General features: G+C 35.8%; 1 protein-coding gene across 1 annotated transcript in view; it reads left to right on the forward strand.

Moving 5' to 3' along the window:
- The window catches only part of KCNH7 (potassium voltage-gated channel subfamily H member 7), a 264,891-nt gene that overhangs the window by 192,978 nt on the left and 48,191 nt on the right, over positions 1 to 23,722 (forward strand). The window contains exon 7 of the mRNA XM_009274902.1: positions 16,527 to 16,952. Coding sequence (XP_009273177.1) covers positions 16,527 to 16,952 — 426 coding nt within the window. The remainder of the gene's footprint in view (positions 1 to 16,526; positions 16,953 to 23,722) is intronic.

Genomic DNA, 23,722 nt, shown 5'->3' on the forward strand with positions numbered 1-23,722 from the left:
TCAACAGGAATTCATATGCTTTTCCATCTCTGGTACGCTTCTCTTTTGGTTTTGAGCAGAAAAATGATAAAATATAAATAAAATCATATAAAATATAAATTAAATTATATAAAATATAAATAAAAATGATAGATATATTCCTTGATGGGCTACACAGTTGATTGGAAGATTTTAATCTGATTTGCAGACATGCTGAACTCCCACAGCTCTTCTGAAAGTGGAGGGCTCAGGGAAGGGACCTTGTAGTTTCACTGCTTGTTTTTGTAATCTGGCCAGACTCTATTCTGTCAGCCCCAAAAGATTAAGAAATAAGTAACAATATCCCCCAAGGCCAGTCTCAGCTGTTGATAGAAAAAGAACTATTATATGATCATGACTTCAAACTGACCTTCAGGTTTTTAGGCTAAAAGAAGACTTGCAGCATCTAGGACAGAGAGGGGCAATATAAGACCTAAAAATAAACCAAATTATTGAGCTATACATTTTCAGCAGTCTGATTCAGCTGACACACTGCGCTGTTTACAACATGCAATAACTCACACAAACAACACTTCAAGGCTGTTCATTTTGGAATGCAAGCTGACATAAAGCAGGAAATTCTGAATTAAGGAGAAACAATTTTGATATGTCTTCCAATTACACAGCAAGGCATACATATAATAATGAAATTGGGGGGTAAGCAGAGCCAACATTCCCTAGTTACTGTATAGAAAGTTTAAATTATTTGTTTCTGCTGAAGTGAGAATCTTCTTTTTTCTATTGTTTACTATTCCTGTTCTCAATGACCAATTGACATAGCTTATACAAGAATTATTCTATTTGTTTACAATCATACTTAGCACTCTCATGTAATAACATTTCATCTTTTATTGTCATTATATAACTAGGCTTCGTAATTGCTATAGATGTAATTATAGAAAGAGTATAAATGTGTGTAATTTCTTTATCATTTAGAAGGTGTGACACACCTGTGTGTGAAAAGAAGAAATGTAGAGAACATCATGGTGATGGCAAAACCAATAAAAATACCCCAGCCTCAGGGTAGTCATTTATACCTGTGCAAAGATGTCACCAGAACTGGAGTAGGCTCTTTTCCACCAGAGCAAGTAGCTATACAAAATGCATGGAAGCAGAAAATAAAGCCCACTGTTTTGATCAATTTGAGAAGAAAACACAGCATTTTCATTGGAATTACTTGCTATTGCATCAAGTAATAAAATGGCTAATTTAGTTACAGATTCACAGCAATTGTGAAAGATAAAATATTCCTTGACGGTGATTGTTTCCAGTAGAGCCTCTTCTCTTTGTGACAACTGAATAGGCTAAGGCATCTGAACTGCTGCAGTGTTTTGAGAAGATTTCACAACATATGGTAGAAATGGAGCAGGCAGAAAGCCCAGCTGCTCTGAAGCATGTAACCTGGATGCATCCTTAATTAGTCCATGTCCTTCCCCCAAGATCTGCTTTTCTGAGAAAGGGATTGCCTGATTTTGCTGAGTTGGGAAAAAGTATCCAGTATCATCTATGAATTATAATTTTGAGTAATCAATGTTTTGTGTGATCTCTTTGTTGTTACTGCGTTGAACCAAATACTCAGTGATCTATTCCATGATTCCCCCATGGAATGGAGCATATGATTTTTTTTTAATACTAGATAGTTTTCCAAAGCAACATTCTTCTTTTGATGCTAATATGTGGGGGAAAATAGGCAGATATAGGCTTTCAGGTTGCATTGTAGTTTGTTCTGAAAATAATGAATTTGATGAATATGTTGAGGGTGTAAGAACTAATGCCCTACAAAGCAAGTAAAACTGATCAAAACCAAGGTGTAGGCAGCACTTAGGCAAACCTCATTTCTCTAGACTGGAGCTCTAAACCCCCAAACTCCCACTTCATGGTGGATTGACCTTGGAAGTTTCTAAACTTGGTAGGTTGCTCAGTTAAAACCAACATTTTCGACACCCACCAGAACTGTCCCACCATGAACTGCAAGAAGTCAAGCCTCTGCTTACCCCCTGTCAAGCCCCACTGAGATCCAGAGAACTCGCAGAGTTCTCTGATCCACTTGGCATGCACAGCCTGAAATAATACCTTTCACACATGCAGTTAGAGCGGCCTTAAAACAGACATGAATGGTGTCATAGTCTCTCTTTTACGTAACCTTAGAACCATACAAAAATGTAGTGTGGAAGAGACCTCTAGAGGCCAGCTAGCCCAACCTCCTACTCAAAACAGCATAACTTCAAAGTTAGATCGGAGTCAGATGGTTACCATGTTAACTCAGGAAACGGTTTCTATGTTTAAGTCAGCATAAGCATATATTTTCCCTGAGAAAATCACCCGGCGATAGACAACAATAGCAGCTGGTGCGCAGAAAGAGGGAGGGAAGAGGGCAGGAAGCTGTGGATCTCATGGGCCAGAAAGAGTTGGCATTTTACAAGGAACGTTGCTGGTGTAGCTAACATTTAGGGTGCTCACTTAGAAACAGGCAGTCCTGGGCTGTAGTCCCAGAGTATTTTGCCTGTTGTCCTAAATGACCATCTGTTAAAAAACCCACAGAAATAACCCTGGGCACCAGGGACTCAGACTCAGGACTCCCTCCCTCCCTGTCTGAGTGCCCTTACCCTCAAATGGTCTGGATTCTGAACTCTGTTCTAGTGCCAAACACCTCACATGTACGCACTGTAGTACCAATGTTGGATCTAGCCACAAAATGCCATAACCTGGGCAGGCAATATTTAGCATTTACCTGAAATTACATATTCACCCCTATTAAGAGTCATTTTCATAGACAAAAAAATGCAGGTATGTTCAGCTGACAATTTAATACTAATTTCTTGCAAGTAACGGGTTTCCCTTTTAGCGTAATACTAGCTAATACATAAAGTGAAAAACTGGTGGGTAATTTGAAAGATTAACTTTTTCAAGGAAATAGTTAAGTTCCCACACATTGCTAATGAGAGAAATTGATGAATAAACTAAATGTGAGAGCAGAAAGTTCCTGCAATTGGCAGCTAGTAAGGTGATGATATAACTGGTGATAATTATAAAGCAGTTTTCTACTACTGATTAGAAATCAAGTGGCCTTAAGCATATAAAGGAGAAACAGCAGCAAGTCTATTATTCTTTTGGCTTGGGCAGGGGGTAGGAGAGAAGCATGTGGATTGGTTGGTTTTGATGTATTGGCAGCTGAGGAAAATATTTTCTGGTTAGGGTTTGTTACAGTTTGTTAGGGTTTGGGATTTTTTTCATAGGATTAGAAACAGTAAGAAAAAACAAAGACCATTAAGGCCAGTCAACACAGTATGTTGTTTGATGAATCCTGAATGCCCCCAAAATTAATAAGCCAAATGAGAAGGTCATTCTTCTCATCTATTGTCTGTCATGTGTTAGAACTTGGATAATGCTTTCAGCTTGTAACTGGTAACAGGATCAATAGAGAAGTGCGTACCCAGAATAGTTCAGAGAGAATGCTTTTCAAAAAAAAAAAAAAAAGAGGAACACTCCTTAAATTATATTGAAATATCAATAAAATCACAGTAAGGGAAAAATCAGGAACCAGCTGTGTGAATCAAAAATCAGAGGGTCATTGAATCCCAAATGTTATGTTTATGAAACAGTGTGCTAATCAGTGTGGTAACATGTAGTTGCAAAGCATTTATTAAGCTTTATGGGTGGTATAGGTGATACTGAGCATAAAATTAATGAGCATGGCACAACAAAAATCTCTAGAAAATATTTCCTAAAAGTGGCTAGTTCAGGCCATCTAGAGTGTAGAAATATACTATAAAATTCAAATCTATCTGAAATAAAGTACCTAAATTGCATGAATATTTAGTTGATATTCATAGTACATAGAGAACTCAGAGTTTCTTCTTCCTGATATCAGGGTGGCCTTGTATTAGATTTATCTTAGATAAGTCTGTTTTTCTTTGACAGTTGAATAAATCTTTCATTGTAACACATGGTGGAATCATCTTTAAGGTACTTTAGGTGTATTTTCAAGCATAAGTTTTTTATTTAAAGAATTGCCAATTTTACATTAAGGCAGCATCTTTTTAAATATGAAATTGTAGTAACTACTTTTCATTTAATATTCGGAAGCTGGCATGAGAAGGTATGTTCAGCTCCAGACAGCCTGTTCAAAATACTACTACTGATAAATGAGAAAAGTTCTTCATTTCACAGCTTTGCATTTTTTTCAAATCTAAGTATCCATCTTCTTTGAAAATGTTCCACTTTCTAAATGAATTCTATTAATTATGAAGAAACCTACTCTCTTTTGAAACAAAAGAACTGCTGTATAGTATGGTCTCACATCTGTACCAAACTGTTTTGTTCAGAGAAGTTTAGTTTCACTGGGTTTGTAGGAGCGTTAACAATGGAAGACTACAACCAAAGGAAAGTAACACCTTTTGCTGCAGCTTAGTCTCTAATGATGTTAGTTGCTGGGTTTGGAAGTGAGCAAGAAATCAGTGCCTGCGGCTCGTGGTCATCCTGTAGAACTTGTTAGAGGCCAGCTAATTTATTTTGATGAATTTTGTTAGGATAGCATGCAGACTGCAGCCTCCTTCCAGGTTTTCAAACAGAGCTTGAAAAATAAGTTTTGTATAGGATAGTAATTTCCAGGTATATTATGCTGTCTATTTTCTCTCTTCTTTACACCTACAATATCAAGTAAGCTAAGGAAACTGCAATAGTGAATGACCCATTCTGCAGTTTATACAGTATGACAAATTAGTCAATATATCTAGAAAACAAAGAACATTAAGAACATTAAAGCTTACAGTCAGGCCTCTATCCCAGGCATTTTTTCCACTGGATTGAGCTTTTGATGCCTGCAGTCATACATGTGATCAGCCATAGTACCAAAAAGATTTCCATATCTCCCTTGTTAAATCCATAAATAAAAAGTCCTGTTCCCTCCTGAACATGAGCCTCAGTTAACATAACACAGGCAAGGTAGAGCTTCTCAAGGAGTTATTTTTGGCTTGGTGATGCTGTGCTATCACAACATTTGTGTTAGAGTACCAGAGTAGCTAGTGAAGAATCATCATGAAGGTCCTACCATGTCTTGCCACAATTCCCCAAAACCAAAATATGTTTTTACATCAGAAAAAACAGAAAAATGTCTAATTCAATATCCAGCTACTGACTGAGGAAAGGCAAGTTTTTCTGCTCAGCTCTCCATGGTCACAACTCCACTCTTTTCAACATTTGTGTTAGAGTACCAGAGTAGCTAGTGAAGAATCATCATGAAGGTCCTACCATGTCTTGCCACAATTCCCCAAAACCAAAATATGTTTTTACATCAGAAAAAACAGAAAAATGTCTAATTCAATATCCAGCTACTGACTGAGGAAAGGCAAGTTTTTCTGCTCAGCTCTCCATGGTCACAACTCCACTCTTTTTCTCTGCCCAACCAGTAAGAATGGAATGGATAGCTCTAAAAATCTGGATTGTGCTTTTACAGGTTGTTTTTGCTAGTGAAATGTGATTTGTATCATCACATTTTGTGTACATCTGTATGCAATCTGTTCTATTTCCCCTTGCCAAATGGCTTTTTGGTTGGAATGTTACTGACCAAATTTGGTAGAAGGTTGGGTAATACACTAAACTTTTCTACAAGTGGTGTGAAGACAGGAACCTGGGCAGAACACTGAGACTAAATGTCTCCTTAAAGTGAACCAGGCTGGCAGATGCTCATTAGGCATAAACACTGGAGAGCCACAGGGGAGATGGACGATTCTAAATGAAGCTTTTCCCCAGCTACCAGAGCAGTTTCAATTGCAGTTCACACCTTTTTAAACGCTAAGGGGTCTAATTACAAAATGCAAATTTTCTAGAAACTAATGTTTGCTTATTTTGCTGATTATGGAAAAAATACTTACCATGAAACTGAAAGTTAAACTTAAATATGAATGTATGCATAAGGATCTTTTCTCCCTTTCTCCTTTACTCCTGACAGTTATGTCAGTAAGTACTGTAATCATAGACCCAAACTATGGCTGTATCTGCTTCATTTTCACTCCGTGCACTTCAGATATTCTTACAGCTTTTATGCTCTTCTTTAGCTGCATCAAAATGTTTGGCAGCTAGCAAACCAGTCTAAATGGATAATAATGAAAGATACATTTTTCATAAATATTGTAAGGAAAATGAGATAACATCAACAAGCACAATATCTACTTTGTTTTGTTGTCATGCCATGAACAAATGATAGAAAATATCTTTTAGGTGACTAAAAACCACAGCAATAATTTAAGCCCTTATTACAAATGTGACCCTTGATGTTTTGTTGTCAGACATATAAATGCTTGTTAACAGCTTAGTGTTGCCGGAAGAGCAATGAATAACTCACAAATTCTTTAGCATTTTGAAGGATAGCATTTTCTGTCTTCTGAAATAACACCTCATAGTGAATTTTAAAGAAGAGGGTTACACAACTTTTAATACATATTCTGGCATTAACGTTTGCTAAAAATAGTCAGTTGTTAATATCTCCTTCTTTGATAATCTGCATATCACTAATTTAAGATTTAAAGTTCAGTAAAGCACACTCAATAAATCTGCATGCTTCTAAGTGTTGCTCTGATGATCAATTACCCACTAATATGAAAGTAATTACATACTGACTGTCAGGAAGAGGCTCCTGAAGATGAAGATCTATAAGCCATTTCTTTTTTTTTTCATGGAAAATAATGGATGGAAAATTAACAATAAAAATACTTCCTCTCTTTTAATATCTATCTTCATGAGAAAATAAATGATAGGTTAGAGATAATGGGTTTTCTAAATTCCTACATATATTCAAGTTTGGTGAAGCAATTTTAACAGTAACATCCACAGAAATATTATTTCCATGAAACCTGCACAATTTTACTGAACAAACATGAGAAGAAGGCTGTTCTACTGCTTTAATCTCATGGCATACATAACTTTCCTTGACAATTTGAAGATTTTGGGTTACTGTGTATTTAAATATTGTTAGCTGAATAGATTTACCTAATAATAATTTGATAGTCATATGAAAATGTGGCACTTCATGGCCTCGGTCCTGTAAGGCACTCAGCACTCCCAGGAAGTCCCAGTGCTCTCAAATCTGAGTTGGATTTGAAAGTTTTCATCATCACTGAGGAAGGATGCTACCCTATCAAATGGAGACTAATTAGACAACATTTCTTGAGGTATCTTTGTAAATCTTTAAGACCAAGAATAGTTTTGTAATTCGCTTCACATGGAAGGTCAAATTACTTGATTATAAGGCCTACGTCTTTGCTTTGTATTGCAGTATTGATTGAGTTCTCCGATGTACTATTACATTTCTGGAGATTTCAGTGTTCAAGGATATCATTACATTTATATAGTGCAAGTACTAGTGCGTGTCCAGTAATTGTTCAGTACGGCTGCTATAATTTCAAGGCATCAACCCAATCACTGTATGCAGATGAGTCATGTCACTGATGGATACACATACTGTGTGGGTGTGGGTTTCAGCCATGGGATCAGATCTTAAACTTGTTCTCTGTTTCATCATATGTTTTAGATGACATGATGTAAAATATTATTATTGCTTATCTAAACACCACATTCATGAGTATAATGAAATGTATTTTAATGACAGCCCTAAATAGAAAATGTGGAGAGCAGAGGAGAAAGATAGACAGAGAGATCATTTTTAATTCTAAAAATACTAAAATACAAATTTATGATACACAGAAGGAGAAACATCAAGTAAAAGCTTTTCTGCTGTTCAGGCTGATCCTTATATATCTATCCCCTTTTACAGTTATACACTCTAATTCATATATGTGTATCATTTTTTGAAAATGTCTTCTAAAAGACTTTCCATTTCCAGCTCAAATGCAACTTGCTATCACAGTGCCATTAACACTGAAGCTACAGAAGACTTAAAAGTTAAAACTTCAGCCAACAGGGACAGCAAAGAGCCATGTAAAACTCTGTTGGCAGCATATTACTTGCTCTGTGTTGTTTCCCACAAGCCTTCCCAGCAAAGGCTGGAAAACAGCATTTCTCTCCTCTCTTGGAGGAAACAAGCAATTTGAAACAGGTATTTTGAGGTAGGCTTGAGATGGCAGTCTTTCCATCTGGAAGGGCTTGCAGCTTCAGCCACACAAATTGTACACATTACAGTGCAGGAGATTAAAGAGGAATCAGAGCACCAGAAAGCAGGCATGCGGGCAGCAAAATATTCACCTGTACCAGTGAATCCGTATCAAAAATTTCAAAGATGGAATTGTAACTAAACTACCTACGGCAGAGATAGAATGATTCAACCAATATAACTTGAACAGTTACAGCAGCAGTGTTACACTCATAGGTGCACAAGACCTTTTTAAATCAATGTCAGTCTCTATTTCTTGTGGATTTTCCATTATCAAATTAGCGATTTTTATGGCAATATATTAAGAGGTTATGTCTAGGTCTCAGTTAGAACTTTTCTTTTTCTTAAATTTTAACACCACCAAACAGCATTAACATTCAGCTTCACTGAACTTTTTTGGACATTTATTATAAAAATTACTTAACACTAGATCAAATAGATTCCACATACCACTTAAAACTTACCCATTTTTTTCTTCTTTTGCACTGTCTCATTGCCTACCAAATTGCAGCTCCTCCAGAATATTAATTTACTGAATATTCAAAAACCTTTCCAGTGTTTCTGCATTGCAGTTAGGTTGAGAATGCCACAAAGTCTGTCTTCAACTAACTCAAAAAAGCTTTATTTAGTGGCAGACTGACTTCTGGAACAAAAATGATTTAAATACACTCAGATAAGCTTTGAGTTTTTCAGGTTCAGTCATTAATAACAAAAGTGCTGTTTCAATGCCTACCTAAAATTACACTCGGAGAATATGTGGGCATAGTCTAAAAAAAAAAAAAAAATCTATTGTGCTATTTCTGACCCTGCAAACAAAGAAATATTGAGCCTATTGTTTAAATAAGAAAGGTTTATATCCTCTTGTATCTGAAGTACCAAATGGGAAACATATAGGACAGGCAAGGACAAGTCATATTTTCGCAGAGCAGCAGATTTTCTTTAACAAAAGCTTAACTTAAAAAATATGGAGTCCATTAAAACACTGTGTTATAAGATCTCATGGGTATACTTCAAACTGTCTGACAGAGAAAGTTAAGTATCAGCATTATATACAAATTGTCATACTACATAATTTTAAAGCATTTAATACAGAGAAAAGAGTAAAACAAGAAAAGTATTGACATTCCCCACCATTAGTATTTCTTGGTTAAGAAGATGTTCTTTAATAGGTATCCTTTGAAAAACATGTAAAAATATCTTTTAGATGTAAAAATGCCTTTTAATGCTGATGTGTGAAAGCAGTATATAATGCTGTGTTTGGAGGGCGCACTAAATCAAAAGCACTTCACCTTTCTTTGAGTATTGGTGTAATCTTGCTGGTTGTTCATGTCAGCATCAAGGAAGACAATCATCAAGATGACTGAAATATGAAAGACCATTATAGTCTTCTTGGGAATTAGGTAATGCCTACCATCAGGGAGCAAATGTTGCTTTAATTTCCATTTGCTCAGTAATACTTGTGTCATATTTGGTTTTAGGTCTTTATAGATTCAGAGATCTCTTTAGGAGGTCCAGTCTGTAGGGGTCTCACAGTAATGGTATGAATAGAGAAGAAAAGGGAAGAGATGTCCTTGCTAGTTATAGCTTGGTAGCTTCAGTAGAACTAATACACAGGAGAAAAGAGAGCCAGGAGAGGTTACATCAAGAGAAGACAGATCCACAAATCTAATAAAATCTCCAATGCAAAATCATATCCTCTTTTAAAGCTGAAGTAATACTGCTTCATTTTTTGAACTGCACTATCATTCAGATTTAAGGTCTATGGTCATGATAAAAAGGGTTAATTATTACAGGAATATGGCTTTAGCTTCTGTGTCTGCTTCACATTTCGCATTTCTTTTGTTTTCCCAATTTTTCCTGTTCAATACTGTTATTTGTCTTGCTAATAAAGGTCTGAAAATGGGTTCAAAACTACCTGTTAAAAGGAAGAGATTGTACTCAAGATCTAACAGGCTTTGGATAATATTGGCAGTGTTCATTCTGCACCATGAGCTGCAACAGAGAGCAAACAGGAATAGTAACTTAGGAGATGCTACCTTCCTTGATTTCCTAGTCACCAACAATAAACCTGTACAGAGTTAAAAATGCTGCTGGGAAAAATTTTTAATCCAAATAGCTTTTCATGTTTTTGTCAAATTACTTAGAGGTCATTAAGATTAACCTAGCCTAATCTATGGAAACCTCCTATAAAAGTGAGAAGGGTATGAATGTTCTCATGTCACCTCTTGACTATGTTCTTTGAGAAAACAAAACATGCTTTACATTTCATTCATGTAGTCACCTTCCACTGTTTTAAACTCAGATAATGAGTATGGATGATTTTGGCTTTCTGATTCAACTTTGAAATATATTTGGATTAGAAGATCTGAAAAGTCAAAAGTTCTTCCGAATTCCTTCCCTTATTTTTGACCGGCTACAATAATGTCTACAATAGAATTATCCTGGTTCCATTATCATCTTGTTTACATTTTCATGTAAATTTCATATCTTGGCTGCTGAGTACACTTTATACAATGAGAAATTTAAATCTCTACTCATAATAAAGATATTCAAGTCTCTCAGCATACAAGGAGCTGACATTGCTAGATTTGCTACAGCTTCCCTGACTTAAAGATGCAGGAGTGATCATCCATTCATCTGTCAAGGCTGTACGCCTAGCATGGGACTGAGCCCAGGAAGATATTGGCAAAATAATACAATAATGTACAATAGAATTATCCTGGTTCCATTATCATCTTGTTTACATTTTCATGTAAATTTCATATCTTGGCTGCTGAGTACACTTTATACAATGAGAAATTTAAATCTCTACTCATAATAAAGATATTCAAGTCTCTCAGCATACAAGGAGCTGACATTGCTAGATTTGCTACAGCTTCCCTGACTTAAAGATGCAGGAGTGATCATCCATTCATCTGTCAAGGCTGTACGCCTAGCATGGGACTGAGCCCAGGAAGATATTGGCAAAATAATTTTTCATGTCATATAGTATTTCCTAGAAATAAATCATTTTAACATTGTATTTCAATTTCCATAGTTTTACACAAGTTGTTTTATGGGTGAGATAAATGTTTATTTTAAAGTCCTCAAGTAATTTGGGACTATATTTATAGTTTGAGCTTTATTAAATGTTTATGAAATTCTCTTAACATGAAAGGTGCTATGCAAGAGCTAATGTTGTTAGTACAAGCTTTAATTCATCTGTGGCACAAGCTGCAGTGACAAACCAGTATTCAGTACTGAATATAACTACGTCATTTGAATATACAGTTCATGAGAGACACACTTTGGCATGAGACATAGGAAAGTGTCTTTCTGAAAAGCTAATTTATTAAGCTTTGCACCCATCAAACTTCCACATCTACCTTTTGCATAGATATACGCTGTATCCATCTACCTTACAACTGTTGGGTTTCCCCCCACCCCATATATGTATTTTGCCACCTGTAAACATTGCTCTTTGTTGAAATTTTCCAGATGTGCAGTAGTTCTGTCCATGATGAAAGGTCTCACCTAGATTGTGAATATGCTACATATTATTTGTGTGAGTGTACATTAATCATGTATGTTGTCTGTTTGGAAATATACAGCACACAAAAAAATGTGAATTCTTAGTGAAAGTGCAAAGGGTCCAATGCTTTCTGAATAAGTTGCTTATAGCATCTGGTCCATGCAATCGCAATATGCTCGTAGAATGAGTTCAGTGCTTCTTGAAGGCATCAAGCATGCTTTCTGGTTGTTCTCTATGTTCATGTGCTTAGTTGCTTGAAGAACCGTAGTCCAGCATATAATAACCCTACCCCACACTTCCTCTCATGCAGTGCTAGAATAGCTAGGAAACCGTACTGTAAACCCATGCAGTGGTTTGACAGAAGTATTTCTTTAACAATTCGTGGTGGTATTTGTAACAGATGGCTTATCATTTATTATTTCTGTCATGATTCAGTAGTACACTATTATGCTTCTTTACTTTGTTTCTAGTTAGTTGGTTTTTACTGTATGCATTTGCATTCTTTAATAAATTTAGATTGAAAATGCCTCAGAACAAAACTTACGAATATACGTGATACATAGCAATATGGATCTCTCAGAGTCTCTTGAAACTGTACAGTTTGTATAATAGATAACAAAAATAAAGCATTTTCATGCAGAAAATAAAAATAAACTGGAAAGTGTCTCCATTAAGTTATAAATTCAAAATTAAAAGGAGAAGAGGACAAATATTTGTGTGAATTAATCTTAAAAATAAAAAGAATCAACTAAATTTAGAGGAGTAAGAATGATAACACACTGCTGTTGCATAACAGCTTCTATGAATGCTTTCCATTCATTATCCTTTGCAAGATGCTTTCAGTTTAGTAGGTAAATATTATTCTCCCTACTTGACAGAAGTTAGAGAGGTTAAATGTCAGCTTGCCTAAGATCACTGAGAAACTCAGTGGCGGATACGAGAGTATAATTCCCAGATCATCCAACATCTTGCCTAGCGTTTTGCCCACATATTCTATTTTACAGAAGAAATTGTACAGGGAACAATCTTTGTGTTTCTCCAGGAAGTGTCAAACACTGTTGCTGCATGTGGTGCTGTAGAGCCTGTAACAAGACTCCCCTACACAAACCAATTATCCAGTGAAGCATACGGCCAATGTGCTGCAAAACACATCAGCCCAGTTTGGCTCCTTGACACTTCACCAAGAAACACTATGCAAAGCAAGGTCTTTTGAACACAACACAGGGCAGAAATGTTACCCAGTACCAGACAGGTTTTCTTGAGGTGAAAGATGTTGGAACTGGCAAAAAAAAGATAACACCACAAACAGTGTAGCCCAGTTTAAAGTGATAAAGGCTTACTGAATTTTTTTTTTTTTTAATTAATTGTCACCTGATAGTACCTCTGGTACATACACTTCCTTTCTCCTTCTGCTTAACAGAACAGCAGCCATTAATAAATTTTCATTCTTCTTCAATATCTTTTCATTCCATTTCAGTGAACTACTGTTATCTTTGAGAAACTAAAAGCTACCAAACATTTCAGAAAGATAAATCTGTCTAAAACTGTGTGACTTTGTGACAGTTACTTTGATCTCACTCCATATTTTTCTGGGTATCTGATTGCAGCCCTTCTATAATAAGTGCCACCTTGAACTTGTGATCTTAGAAAGTGAACACATGAACCTAAAAAGAGCAAAAGGTGTTCACCAGCCCTATCTCTGTGAAACACCTGAAGCAAGATTCTCAGAGTCAAAAAATGTGTTTGAATTGCAGCAGCGCCGGTTTAACAGCAAGTGGGATAAACAGGAATACACAGGAAAAGTTGGATTTTAGAACAGGGTTCTTTACTCAAAGGCAAAATACAATGCAGTTTATTTAACTTTGAAGTTTTCTCATTATAAACGGAATAAATCTTATCACCTAATACTGCTTGTAAAACACACCAGTTATAAATACATTCCTGCTTTCACCAACAAAACTAGTGTGAGATAGTATTTCATCAAGGTTGAATACCTCTAAAATTCTTTTAAGAGAAAATCCATGGCAGCTAGTATGACTCTTGCTACTTAGCAGTATAGTCTTCTCTTTAGTAAGATGCAGAAGCTTGGCTTTCTCATCATGTCATGTCCCAAGGTTCAGAGACTTTTTAACACTCCAGTACTTTAGTCTTGTCCCAGTGCTGCTCCTTACTCTTAAAAACATTTCATTCCCTCAACCACCTGTTTTACAATCCAAACTGTAAGGAGAGTTTCACTGTCCAGAAGAGATAAGTTAATAAAATGTCTTTTCACTAACAGTAAATTTGTCAACATCTATGTTAAGCAAGTAGAAATAGTAAAGGTCTTTTGAGTGGATTGCTAAGTGCACTGAAGTCTTCCATCTAGCCGAGATGGCCAAGATTGGCCAACACGAGTACCCAAGCCTTGCAAGGATGTCACACAACAGCAAAAGGATAAATTCACCTCATATTCAGTCTCTATTGAAACGGCCAACATGAAACCCAATAATGTGGTTTCATTTTTTTTATGTATGGGCAACTATGATTTTTTTATTTGAGAAACAAACTCCCATCTTCTTTCTCTTGATCCAGCAAGCAAAAATAGTTATGTAATGAGTGTTTGTTTTCACCTCCCATTGCATGGGAGTAATGCAGAAATGTAGAGTTCTATATCGCATTATGAATATGAAACTCACAACCATCAGTCAGCCTCTCCTGTTGTGTGTGTCTAAGAAACTAGCATGAAAAAGTTGGATCCATTTTTGCTATGATCACTTTTATACTGCTCTTTCCTCATTTTGCCCTATTGGGGTTTTGGGTTTTGTACTCTTCGGTTTCACCTAACTCAGTCTAAACCAACCTAGGAATAAATGTAACTAAAATGAGAATAGGAGCCAGATTTCAGGGGAATAAGTCAAATTCACATTATGTGTTGCTCTGAAGTGAAGCACACTGGCTGGAATTTTCAAGCAACTGCAAGAAACATGTGAAGTAAGCTTTATTCTTGTTGCCTAATCCATTTCCTTCATTGTCTGAAAATCCAGCAGGAGAACACTGATATAAATTTTATAAATAGCAGCTCCCTTGCCGCATGTACTCACACTGTTCTCAAATACTAGAAAAACATTCTTGTCAACTCACCAGGTGGGGGTCTGAAAGTATTAAGACTGCTTAAGAGACTAAGCAATGCCTATGCTTCAGCTTGCTGTCAGCTAGTGTGTTTAATGCATAAAAAAATAGCTAGCACCATTAAGTGCAAGTCCTAGTTACAATATAAAAAATAGATGAACAGCCTCTACCATCACCTCAGCATGGTGCTTAATGGCTACTTGAAGGTACCTTATAATCTTTTGGATGGCTTAATCGTTTCTTTCTTCATAGTTCAAAGGAGAAGAGTGGTTATTAACCCTGGTGTTCTCACAACATTTTCGGAGTAGAACTTCACTGAATAAGAAGTGCCACTTAGATTACTAAGGATAGGATCTAAGGTTTATACAACACTTGCTTTTGGAAAGTTAAACAGAAAGGAGTGTGCTGACCCTTATAATCTTACAAGATTATGTTTGAGGAGCATGAAATTCCTCAATCTTGAACAAGCTGAAATCTCAAATCCCAAACTACTTACTGCTAAACAAAAAGCAAATAAAAGCAGACAATGTTGCTGATGAGGTATTTCTCCTTCCAGTCATCATTTAATTTCGGTTTAATTATTCCTTTTAATTCTTTTGAAAGGTCTGATTTTCTAAACAGTATTGTTTTTAATTAGCAGAGGAATAAGAAATAAGTAGAAGTAAGTGGTGGAAAATAGGTATACGATTTCTTGAATATGTCACTTGCCCAAATGGGTAGAAACTGAATGTTGTCACCATCTGCTGTTTGTTCATTGGTCTGTGTAAAATGAAGTGGTGATCTGAGTCCCGTAGGATTTGGAGAGCACTTGCGGCACAGAAGGCAATAATTAACATCATTGCTGACAGTCTCTATACACCAAGCATTGAATAGACGAAAACATAATTTACCTTCTTATCCTTAAAGGTTTTGTTCCTTCATGTCAGAGTTCAATCAGACTGGAGGAGCAGCCAAAGGAAATTTGTTTTATCTGGTGTCCACACTATGCTTGTTCTTCGCAACAAAGCAAACATTCCAGCTTCTAGAGCCAGCAAATCAAGCAGTGCATACAAACATAATCCCTTCCAAATAAAATTGAAATCCAACTTAGATAATACCAACAGATAAAAAATCCACACTTGTAACGGAATGATAACAAGCTTTAGGAATTGACAGAAGTAGAAGTGAAGCAAAAGGCAATACTTCTGTGGTACCCTTCTTTGTCACACCTTTAGCTGTACTAGAACTATAGCCTTGGTGAAATTTGTCTGTGCACTAAAGTTTTCCACACCACAAAACTCAAAGTGGAGATAGCTGTCAAGGGCACTCACAGATCTTTTTCTAACTTTTTTATTTGTGGTTGCCTAAACGTTACCTAATGAGTGTAGACTCTTTTGTAGTGAATTTAAGCTGATGATAATATGCTTTGGGAGAAAAACACCACATCACTGTAAGAAAAGTCATTCACTGGCCAGGAACAGGCTGGCAAGGTTATCATGTGGTGGATAAATGAATTTGATGACATGTTTAATTATGCAGATTTGCATACCAGACTTGCCACTTAATGGTTGCTACAGGGAACAAGAATCAACCTACTGTGTAAAATTGCCAATGAATTTGTTGAACCTGGCAAAGATCATGAATTTCACAGAAGTTTAGTTTGCCAAAACACCGAGTAATCGAAGCTTAATCCTCAAAACTACAATAAAGTACTTTTTAAGTTTGTCCTGTATTTGCTAATTTTACTGAAAATAGGAATAGATACACTGCCTGATTATTGACATGGTATATTTCTTATTCTAGGTTCTATCCTTAGGGGCTGATGTTCTACCAGAATATAAACTTCAGACACCTCGCATCAACAAGTTTACTATATTGCACTATAGTCCTTTCAAAGCTGTCTGGGACTGGCTCATTTTGTTGCTGGTAATATACACCGCCATATTCACCCCTTACTCTGCTGCCTTCCTTCTGAATGATAGTGAGGAACGGAAGAGGAGAGAGTGTGGATATTCTTGCAGTCCACTGAACGTTGTAGACTTAATTGTGGATATTATGTTTATCATTGACATTCTAATAAACTTCAGAACAACGTATGTAAACCAGAATGAAGAAGTGGTAAGTGATCCAGCAAAAATAGCAATTCACTACTTCAAAGGCTGGTTCCTAATTGACATGGTTGCTGCAATACCTTTTGACCTGCTGATTTTTGGCTCTGGCTCTGAAGAGGTAAGCCTAAATGAATAAGAAATCTTAAATTTTAAGTTTTGACTTTACTACAATAATCTGTATATCTTAATATATTTTTTGCTTGTCAAAAAATGTCAGGATGTTTAGTAGTTCCACCCCATCTTTCAAAGTTAAACTAAAATTAAATCTTCCTTAGTAGAATAATGTAGAATATTAGCTTTCATTGACAGGAGAACAAGTTGAACAATTCAGCTAGTGTTTTTCAATTATACCATATTTGAGACTATCTTTACAAATAATGAAATAAATATATCGTGTATGAAGAATTTGTTCAAATGCTTTTATTTATGAACTGCTCCTTTGATTTGCTGCTTGCTTTGTAAAAACTGCTCATAATGCATGTGTTGTGTTAGCGTTAAAGCATTAATATAAATTTTCTCTGTTCAAAATCTTTAGATCAGATGTTTACTCAGTGTCAAACAGATTAGTTGTAGTGTAAACTATACCAGTTAACAAAAAGATTTGGCTGTTGTCTATTTTATCAAGAATATGGACTACCAAAAGAAAGAAAAAAGATTATACAGGGTTAAGCTTGGAGACATGACTAATGTCCTCACCCTATCTGTACAGTAGGTTAAAAAAATGTTCAATATATGCATTCAAAAATTGCCCAAAGGTGTTTCAAACATATGCTATGTTCTGGATGCCTGACCCAGTTCTGCCTCCTGCCAAAGAATTTTATTTAATTTAAGAAGGGCTAAAGTTATAACATATTTTTTGATGAAAAGTGAACTGACAAGTAGAGAATTGGGGGGTTTTGTGATGCATAGAATACAACTGTTAAAAAAAAAAAGCAGCAAACCAAGCAAAATATGAACCATTCACTTTTCAAAGGACACAAATCCATTTCTTAAAATAACCATTTTACACATATTGACATATGGGAAACTGACAGTTTTGTGGACCATATATGTATCTCATTAGTTGAGAAGAGAAAGGTGAAAACTACAAATTAATCGACAACCTTTAGCATGAAAATTTACTAATCTGACTGTATGCCTCTGTGTCACAATACAGAGAATGCAAAAACATTTTCATGTTAAAATTAATTCCTTTTTATTAAAGTCATTTGCTGTGACAGCAAATTTTTTTATGTCCACCCCAAAAGCCTGATGTGAATTCTGAGCACACCCTAGCTATCCTCACAATTTACATCTAAACCTAATTAAGTATGCCTTTAAGGGTCAGTATAAAAAAAAAGGCACATACCTACATGCACCTTGAGAGTCTTGTGAGCATATTCACTCTTAAAAATTTCAGAAGTAGGATGAATATCAGTCATGCTTTTCTTAAACTCATTTTCTTAAATTTTATATAATGAAAATGTTTTCCTATCTCCTCTACTTCTGAAAAATCATTATAATAATGTGGTCTAATTCAGCAGTCATAGAAATCAATAGTAATGTTCCTAATCAATAGTGATATTCCTACTAATTTGAACATGAGCATACACACTCAAGGTAAATGAGGAATCTGGAGAAACATGTAGGTAATAGCATGAAGTAGAAATAAATTTTCTTAAAGGAATGCAATAAGAAGAGAGAGAGTAACATAAAGGACAGAGGGAACATGTTAATAGTTCTCTTACCAAAAGAGAACTTTTCTATTCAGAAGGTGACTAAAAAGCTCAGAGATTCAAGAGAAACTTTGATCACCTTTTGCATTCATTATCTGTGGTAGGTCTCAGTCTTTCTGCAGATTTTTTTCTGCGGTTTTGATAGCACAGACACATGAAAGACAAACATTTTGACAATGGCATTACTTCTAACTTGGACCGCATCATTCCCCTTCGGGTGTGGTCTGCATCCCTTTCTGATCACTGAGCACTCATCACTGCCAAAAATTATGTTCAGTGATTGGAAATGTGGAACATCAAGAATTACAACAGGGACCAATTCCAAAGTTCATTGAAGGAGTGCTCTTTGGATTTGATCCTGAACATCATTCTTCCATACCTCCCCTATTACAGACATCCTTAAGAGTAAAGTGCCAGGTTCTAAAGTGATGCTTAAGGGATAACTTTAACATAAGATAATGTTACAGATTACTAGCAAACAAGCACATTCTGGCAGGTGAGTACACAAATACAAAAGCATGGAACCTGGAACAGAAATTATTGGACCATGAAATGACTTTTTCAGTATTGCAGATATAAGTAAATTAATTCTTTATTCCCTCAAAACCTAGTAATTGAACAGTTTCACTATCTGGAAAAACTAGTTTGTTTACCTAAGCAGCAATGAAACTATACAGATTATGACCAGTTCATCATGCCATCGTGACTTCTCTCTCTCATTCATGGTACTGAATATGTCAATCACTTTTTCTAAGCTGCTGCTTACTGCAGTTTTGCTTCCTACATTGCTAACTATAATATTTCCCCAATGATCCCTTTTTGATAGTTTAGCAAGAAGCAGCAAATGTAAAACTGTTAGAATGGAGCATTCTTCATTTAATAGAATTTTTTCAGTCGTAAGGGTTATCTTTTTTATGAAATAGCTCTTTTTGTTATCTAGAGATTCTTCAAATAAGATCCCCTGCAAACTATTGTATTGAACAGTCTTTTTATTAAACAACATAAGCTCCAAAGAGAGCTCCATGTGTGCTCACCCAGCTTTAAAACACCTTGATATCAAACCGAGTCTAGAAAGGGCAGGAGATAATAATCCAAATACCACATGCGGCACTATCTGAATGCTTCCATTTGAGCCATACTTTGTCAACCATAGGAAAGCAACAGAGTAAGACAGTTAACTTTCCAATTTCTAAAACAGGGAACTAATACAATTTTACATTTTTTTTTCTGTTTAAGCAGACTCAACACAAAATTATTATGGCTGGTAGTAAACCATTCTCTCTTTTTTTGTGTATTTTAAAAGTTAAGTGACATCCCTGATACCTGGGAAGATAAAAATAATGGGTAGATGAACTTTTCACTCTCTATTCTTTTGGTAGTTTATTTTTAATCATTCTGTTCATCTTAGGGAGTCTGGGTTGGATTTTAAACAAATAATAGTTGCAGTGGCACAGCTCCTTAAAGCACACACATAGATGATGTGCATGTACAAGTGGAATGCTTCTTAAGATTACTAGATATTTTTAGACATATGCATTTAAAATAATGCGCTTTTTAATGTATTGATCAGCTTTTCACTTTAAAGACAGGTACGTTGTAGAGAAAAATCAGTTGGATATATAGAAAACTAGAGTTTCTTCCCTTTCATCTAGAACCTACAGCAATAAAACATACATACAAGTGATGGTAACAGCTTCAGCAAAAAAATTTTCATATTTATAGTTTTATTAAATTGAGGCCAGAGAGAACACTCAGATGAAATATGCAGAAAACCATGAAGGCTTTTGCTTTTTCAAATTTAAATAAAAATAAATACATCATGATGTATATAGCCAACATACTCACAAAATGTAAAAGTGAACATGTCTTCTCTTTGTAGCAATAAATCAAGAAAATAGATGGGTTTTGGCTAAAATGAAGACAGAAAAATCAAAGTACTCTTGCTCTTCTCTTAGTTTTGAAGTCTTCACTTCACTCCATTCCACAGTGTATCTGTTAAAGCAAACTGAAAAGAAGAATCCCACATTTCCAGAATTAGAGATTGACCCTACTAGTCCTGACTGCATCTCCACTGATAGAATCAGTACTTTACCCCCTTCCAAATTAAAATATATTTTAAAATCAAGCTCAGAAAACATCTCAGGAAGAGATTAATATAGTTTCCTGTGCTCAGTTCAGCAATTTATTTTGAAAACAATTTACTTGGAAAACCTATTCCAATGAATTTTAAGTCTTTTACACTGAAGACTGCATAGCTGATCATACAGGCAATCTGCCTTTGTGTTAGCAACTCTGTGGACTGAGTACAGTCCAGGATGATGCAGCATTACGGTAGAGTCTCTGGAAATTATTTAGGTGGCTGGCTAATATCAGAGAAGCATTTAGTATCAACTTTTTCTTCCCTTGATTGTTTTTGAAGATCAAGCAAAGAGGAACCCCAGCACTGCTTGAGCAGGCAGTTATTCGTAGACCATTTTGGCAGTCCTTTATCAACAGCAGTTGAAGTACCAGTACCATGCTATAAATAAGAAGTTTTGGTCAGTTGAAATATTTTTGTTTAATTGCTGTTTATACTAACATTTTCAGTATCATGACGCATACAGCATAAAGATCTTCTACAATGACACAGTGCTCAGAAGAGGCTATTAAGGTAATGGAGCATAGACTGAAAGGCAAAATTCTGATATATATTAGAGATTTTTCCAAGAGAGAGAAAGGAGTTAACTATGCTTGATGCTATAGTACTCATATTTAATAGATTTATTTATATACAGGCTGCAAACAAGGTGGAAGGTTGATGATGGTTTTAGCAGAAAATGTAGGTGACAGGAAATTATTGAGAAACTGAGGACCTTAAAATACCAGGACGCTGAAAAGGAGCCTAGCAGATGAACTACTGTGTAAGCAAGTGTACATTAATGCACATTGGAAGAGGCAGTTTGAGCTACTCATACACTTCAGTGGGTTATTTGGTTTAAAAAAGAGACAAATAAGAGATGACATTATAGATTTATACATTAATGATAATGGATGTTATGAAGCAAGAAAAAAAAACGACAAAAATCTAGAGGAAACCTAAGGATTTGGCCATCAGTGAGAAAGTCATGGGTCGTAAATGGCTTTTTGCACAGGCAGAATACCATTTATGCAGATAATTAATTAGGTGATACCAGCTCCCTCTTCCAGTCTGATACAATAATAACTTCTGAATGATACCCTCTGCAATCAGATAGACTGATGCCCTCCTCTTTCAAATTGTGCTGTAATCAACTGCTGTCCATCAAAATAACGCCCCTGCTGTGGTCATTTCAGCATCAGGGCTTGAGAAATTGAGGGTATAAACTGATCTCACTGTTAAAAAAGAAGACTAATCAGAGTTAAGGATACCCCCTTGTAAAGTATAAGGATTTTGTAAAATAAATTCAGTGATCTATATTTAGAAAATGTAGTATCCGTGAACTCCTGTTTTTAGAAGGTCATTTTTTTCCCCTGGAGAGAAAATAATTGACAAACTTTAAGCTTTCTCAAGCTTCTTATTAACAGAACTGAATAATTATTCCAAAACAACTAAAGATGTCTTCTATGTGGTTACTTAGCTCATGGAGAGAACCATGTAGGCATGAAAGAACCATTGAGGCATGATGTACTATTTATTTTTTGTGCTATTACTAAAGTCAAAACAGAAAAAAACCAATATACTTTTAATCCACGTCTCCCTCCTGTACTATAGCTAGAAAAAATCAAAAGGCGTTTTAAAAGGCCAAATAGCACAATAACCAAGCAAGGCAAAAATATCAAAATTACATTGGCTATACTGGTTAACAAAATGTTAGATTGGCAGATTGGGATATATAAACAGTGCAGTGGAGAAATCTAAACCGATCTTTTTTACTTTTATCTGTAATTTTGTTTATTTGTAATGAAAAAGTAAATTTGGGGACATAGAATGTCTGTTTTGGCAGAATCTATTTTAAATGGGTATTACCTTAAGACCTTTATCTTTTTAATAAATCTTACCAATTAAAAAAGACTTCTTCAATGCCTTGTAGGTATTTTAGATTCTGAAAGTGCTTAAATATGTGCTACGGTCCTAACGAATTCCAGTTTAGGTAAACATTTACGTGCCTTACATAAATGGAATGCTGTTTGCACTGAACATACTATAGAGAGGGAAAATGATCCCATACCCATCTTCTACCAATCTGGATTCATAGTTTCAGTAGCCATGAGATTCCTACGTGCTTCTGGCTCATAGTAAATGTTGCTACTGAAAAAAAAAAGATCCTGATGTGGGTATCCAGCAACTCTTGAACTTGTAGTCCAGCTCATAAAGCTAGATATGATGAAAACAGAGCAGCAAGCAGTTCAGAGAAAAGAGTAGCATCTATCAGATTGCTATTTGCAGATGTTAATTGTTGGCACTGCATGGGATAAGGTGGATAACTGACAGAGTAGGACCTCTGCCTCCTTGGGTGCCGTGCTAAGCAAAGTATTCCAGCACACCAAGGAATTTGCATTGCACAAGGCATAGTTCTGACACCAAGTACTTCTGTCCCCAGCTGAGTGACACATGGGAGGTGGACTGTTACTGTGTGAAGGCTACATCTACACTGAGAAGTGGACAGCACGTAAAGGCACACCAAAACCTATGGATCATGCTTTCCACCTCTACCTCCAGCTGTATTTTAGTGTCAAAGCCTCCCCACTGTGTTAAAGAAAATTCAAACTCAGGATGAGTTTCTTGGTGGTTTGCAGCATATCTAGTCTCACTCATGCTGATTTCACTCTGAAGAGATGGAGTTTGCTTGTCTTATACACCTCCAGCATACTCCAGAGCTCACACTGATGCAGTATCCAAGCATGGGATTGACACTGAGGATGCATAATATTAGCAAGTCTTATCTTAAGAATGGGGTGGAACACTGTTGACGTATTTCAGATTCGCAGTCTACCTTCTGACCTATTTAAAGGTCACTGTAAGAATATGTTGCCTCTTGCATGGTATAGAGATATGAGTACATCTGTAATAGAATGGTTCCAACACTCCAGTAAGAACAAATGTTAACTTTTCTTAAGATTGCTCTTTTCCTTAAAGGATCATAAATATTTAAGCCTGATCTACCTAACAAAAAAAATGTACCTAATGGCAATATTCGCATGCTAAAGGTCAGCC

This window comes from Aptenodytes forsteri, unplaced genomic scaffold (genome assembly GCF_000699145.1).
Source record: "Aptenodytes forsteri isolate BGI_AS27 unplaced genomic scaffold, ASM69914v1 Scaffold255, whole genome shotgun sequence".
NCBI classification, from domain to species: domain Eukaryota; kingdom Metazoa; phylum Chordata; class Aves; order Sphenisciformes; family Spheniscidae; genus Aptenodytes; species Aptenodytes forsteri.